Below are 4,762 nucleotides of genomic sequence, written 5' to 3' on the forward strand. Positions count from 1 at the left end.
TGAAGATTCGTTTAATAGATGCGACACATCCTGGTGCTTGCCACGATGCCTTTATGTGGAACATAAGCAGCTTATGACATGAAATGATGGGAAAATATTTGCGAACCCACAACAGAGTTTGGTTACTAGGTAACAGATTAAAACCAACGAAGAGCATATATAATTTCAAACTTTTCAGGAGACGCTGGGTACCCGCTAGAGCCGTGACTACTTACTCCATATAGAACACCAGAAAATAATTCAGCTCAGGCAAAATTTAATGAAGTACACACACGTTGTCGAAATATAATCGAAAGAACAAATGGTGTTCTAAAAAACCGATGGAGGTGTCTGTTAAGCGCTAGAGAGTTGTACTATGGTCCTGTAAAGGCAGTAAAAATAACATAGGCCAACAACCAAAAAACTTTTTCGATAATTTTAACTAATTACTTTGTAATTTGGTGTCCTGATTACAAAAAAAATTATTAAAAAGTTATATCACCCATCAATTTTTCATATTTTACAATTAAGTAAGAATAAAGTTTATGTACCAAAATGTATCGGACATATTTCACAGTCCTGCGAGGTACAGTTTGTAAAACGGCTATGGGTGTTTCTTGAAGGTTTTTTATGCTAAAAACGAATATGACCTTGAAAATGCTCCAGCACGTCAGGATTTTTGGCAATTTGAGGCAAGTCTTCAGCTTTAAAATACATTTTTAAAAAAGTTATACTATTTTGAATTCGCCCTTTACAGGGGCGTTAGGGAGTTAGAAAGGTTGAATTTGCATATCGAAAAGTCTCCAATTCAAAATAGAATAACTTTTTTTATATTAGTCGTAAAAATATTTAAAAGAAAATGACCTTAAAGCTAAAGAGTAGTACTTTGCGATGCCGTTGTGGAAAATTAAATAAAAACTTTACCTTGCTCGAAAAAAAAATTAAAAAAAATGGCCAAAATCTGCATTTTTTGACTATTTAACCTCAAATTGCCAAAAATCCTGACGTGCTGGAGCATTTTCAAGGTCATATTCGTTTTCAGCATAAAAAAACCTTCAAGAAACACCCATAGCGGTTTTAGAAGCTGTAAAAAAGTGAGATTTTGCAGGCCTGTCTAATTAACGTTTGCGCTGCGTTGCATAATATTTGCATTCATTACAAAAGTGATCTACATTTTTCTAACCCATCTGTTAATGGAGAATTCAATGAGATTTGCAGGGCAGATAATCAACAAATTGTCGAAGTCAACTGTATTTATCTGACAGAAGGTCAGCGCATTCGTACAGATATTGCAAACACTTTTATTACATTAAATATTTTAGCAGATATGAAAAATTAGCTGTGCCAATATTTTAGTTCGCCACTGTATTTAAAATGATAAAAATCAGTCTTACTTAAATTATTTTTAGTCTTTGGATTGGCAATTTCGCAAAATTTCTATTTTTAGTTCCTTTAATTCTAACGTCCTTCGATTTGTTGCAATTAGGTTTTCGATTTCTATTTTACGCAACTTTTCCAATTCTAAATTATTTCTTTCCATTTCATTTAGTTTTTTTTCATTTTGATCGGATAAACGTTCTAATGTAAGATATATCTTTTTTGTACCGTATTGCATTTCTTTTTTGCGTCTTCATCTCTTCCAAAGTTTCGCCTACTTTAGTGCATAGTTCTTGTTGTGTTTCCAGCTCTTTTATGACCAATTCACTACTTGTTTGCTTTTTGGGCTTCGTTGCACTGTTTGGCTGCTTGCTGCTCTTTGGTGAATATTCGCTTTGATGCTGAGGAGGTTCAAAAACCCACGCGCTACTACCAGGAACTTCTTCATCCAAAACAACAATTTCTGACAAGTCTTCCGTATTAGGATTGACCCTTGCTTTTTTTGCAGGCAAACCATAGCATTGGGAAGTTTCAATGCCATCAACAGATTCTTTAATATCTAGCAGTTGGTATATTGCCTCTTCTGCACTCGAAAAAGTCTGTGTTCCATTGGGTCCGCCTCCTGTTCCTCTTTCATGCATTTTGTTGTGTGAAGCCTTCTTGCCTACGTAGCGTTTTTGGTCAGTATTATTATAAATTTATAATTTATAAAATTTATAAACATAACTTTTTACCTTTTTCCACTCAAACTCAGTCTTAATAGGCGGGCCTACGCTATTTAACGCCAAAGTAAGCTGCTTGCAGAATTCGGCCACCTTCTGGCAATTTTCTTTCACAAACCCTCTTGCAATATCTGGGTTTTGCAGTATTTCATCGAACAGCCTCTCAGATTGCGATTTATTTATTGATTTACTCCTAAAAATAAGAGTACATTTATTTAAAAAATGTCTATTGCATAAAAGAAAAAAAAAAATTAGCATTTGAATTCTTTCGTGTTCGCCTGCAAAACAAAAGTGAATAAATTTCGGTTTCCCGCTCGTTCATTTCGCCCGAATAAAGAGTTGCCAATAAAGCGAAATATTTTTCGAACTTGAAAAATACCATGCCGATAAGGCGAACAAAAAAGGTGAAATTTTTCGGGAGAAAATATAACTCGCGATAAGGGCGAATATGTCTTGAAAAAGTCAAATCGATGATGTTGCCTCTTAGTGTTGTTGACTTATTAACGTCTGATGCACAATCGAAATTGAGCATATCTTTCATGAATCTGATAAATGTTTCGTCAAGTTACGTTTGTGTAAATGTAACTTGATCAATTCCATTACGATTCCATTTACCTCCTTCTCTATATCCATACAAAATATCTATCAAACAAATAAAATAAAAATTTTCTTTTGAAAAATGCAACCATTCCTTCAGTATTTTCTTATGACGTTGACACGTTAAACTAAAGGGCGATTTTTGAAGAGCTATAGGAAAGTTTCTCAAAAAAACACAAGTAAACTTCAGAAAAATGCATGCAATTTTTATTTAAATCGATAGTACAGTCCATATAATTTAATGCTTGAAGATTATTTCATGCAAATGTTGACCGCGACTGCACTTCAAAAGCTCCATTCGCTTAGTCCAATTTTGGCATACTCTTTCCAAAGTTTCGGCCGGAATCTCACATAGAAATGCCTCCAGCACATAAACTGCACCAAACTGTGACCTTTTCTGGATACATTGGTAGCTCTTACAATTCTTTTGGCTGATCTTCATTCCAATATCGAAGGTTCTGCTTATTTACGTACCCATTGATCCAAAAATGAGCTTCGTCGCTGAACACAATTTTTCGATAAAAATGTGGATCTTAAACTTTCTTAACAGAACACGCATTTCTATAATAAAATTCAATGATTTGCAAGCGTTGTTCGTTTGTAAGACGATTCATCGTTAAATTATAGACCAAACTGAAGATGTTTGACAGTGAAACGAAACGTGCGTCAGCTGTTAAACCAACTGTTTAAAAGGATAATAGCTAAAAAATCACCCGTTATCTTCAGTAAACCGACTTTACAGACAACCTCTTTTTGTCTTATAACTTCAAGATGTATTTCGTAGTCCCACTCAAGGGCTACGACGACAGTGATAACTCAAGTTAGTGATGTTCGAAACTTTCCAGTAAACGCAACAAAACCAAGATGAGGGAGGCGACCTTTTAATGCACGCATTCGAAACGAGCAATAGTGATTAAAAAATCAAAAAAGTTTGGTGTGATGTGGAATCAGTGGAATAAAGCCTACAAAAATGTTGATGACTTTTCCGAGCGCGGCTTGAAGCGAGTAACGACAAAATAGCAGGATAAAGTGATTGTCCAACTTTTTAACCGGGACCCTTATTTGTGACTACGCCAAGCACGATCAGTTCTTGCTAAAAAGGTAGAGTATCAACACCATCGAACGTCGACATAATATACAAGAACCATGGGTATGTCACAAGCGTATCTGTGGTCTAGGTGCTATGTCGTGGGGACAAATACTTCATTGTGAAGGGAATGTGAGATCGCGAGCATGTATTATCATGCCGAGGTTGATCGAACACACGATGTAAAAAGAGCTATGCTCCAGAGACATCGTTGTTGCGAAAATAAAGTACTGGAAGAGTGGGAACAGTGTCGAAGCTATCATAGTTCGGCCTACCTACCCTACGACTCTTTACAGCCACCTTCTTCGAGGGAGCTAAGAGAAGTAATCAAGTATGCAGAATCCAATAGTCTGGGGCTAATAGTGGGCTGTGATGCAAATTCACAGATTAAAGTATGGAGAAGCAGCAAATACAAACCCAGAGATCTCAAGTTACTCAATTTTATCCTGTCATCTGATTTGGCCACTCAAAACACTGGTAACAAACCAACTTTTGTGACCAGAAGGAGACAAGAGGTGATTGATTTAACACTAACCAATAGGTCAGTTGGAAATCAAATCAACCGATATCGAGTTTTGGAAGAGGACTCTCTTTCTGATCATCGTCTTATCGAATACCGACTGGGAAGTGACACAATATCAATACCTTCCGGTAGGAATCCTCGAAATGTGGACTGGAACAGGTATGGTGAGCTTGTAACAGAGCGATTACCAAACCTGAAAAAACTCAAATCAGCAGAAATGATTGAAGATGCTACTAAGAAATTAGAAGGTACTTTAATGAATTGCTTTGAGGAACTGTGCCCACTCAGGCAAAGTAGACAGGGGAAAGCGGTTCCTTGGTAGAACCTTGAACTGTCGAAGCTTCGTGTACGGTCCAGGAAACTTCTTAATAAGGCCTTGAAGACCAAAACAGAAGAGGACTGGGCTAATCATCGACTTACACAGAGAGAATATAAGAAAAAAGTACGGAAAGCCAAGCTTGAATCCTATAGAAATTT

General features: G+C 36.4%; 1 protein-coding gene across 1 annotated transcript; it reads right to left on the reverse strand.

Annotated features, from left to right (window-relative positions):
* Positions 1–1,190: 1,190 nt before the first annotated feature.
* LOC128869369 (uncharacterized) lies at positions 1,191–2,350 on the reverse strand. The gene is made up of 2 exons (XM_054111910.1): positions 2,091–2,350; positions 1,191–2,020 (listed from the first exon to the last, which is right to left on the reverse strand). Exon 2 carries the CDS (start codon positions 1,995–1,997, stop codon positions 1,536–1,538), a length of 462 nt encoding a protein of 153 aa, XP_053967885.1. The 5' UTR covers positions 1,998–2,020; positions 2,091–2,350; the 3' UTR covers positions 1,191–1,535.
* Between the last annotated feature and the right edge of the window lie 2,412 nt (positions 2,351–4,762).

Source organism: Anastrepha ludens, chromosome X (assembly GCF_028408465.1).
Source record: "Anastrepha ludens isolate Willacy chromosome X, idAnaLude1.1, whole genome shotgun sequence".
Classification (NCBI taxonomy): domain Eukaryota; kingdom Metazoa; phylum Arthropoda; class Insecta; order Diptera; family Tephritidae; genus Anastrepha; species Anastrepha ludens.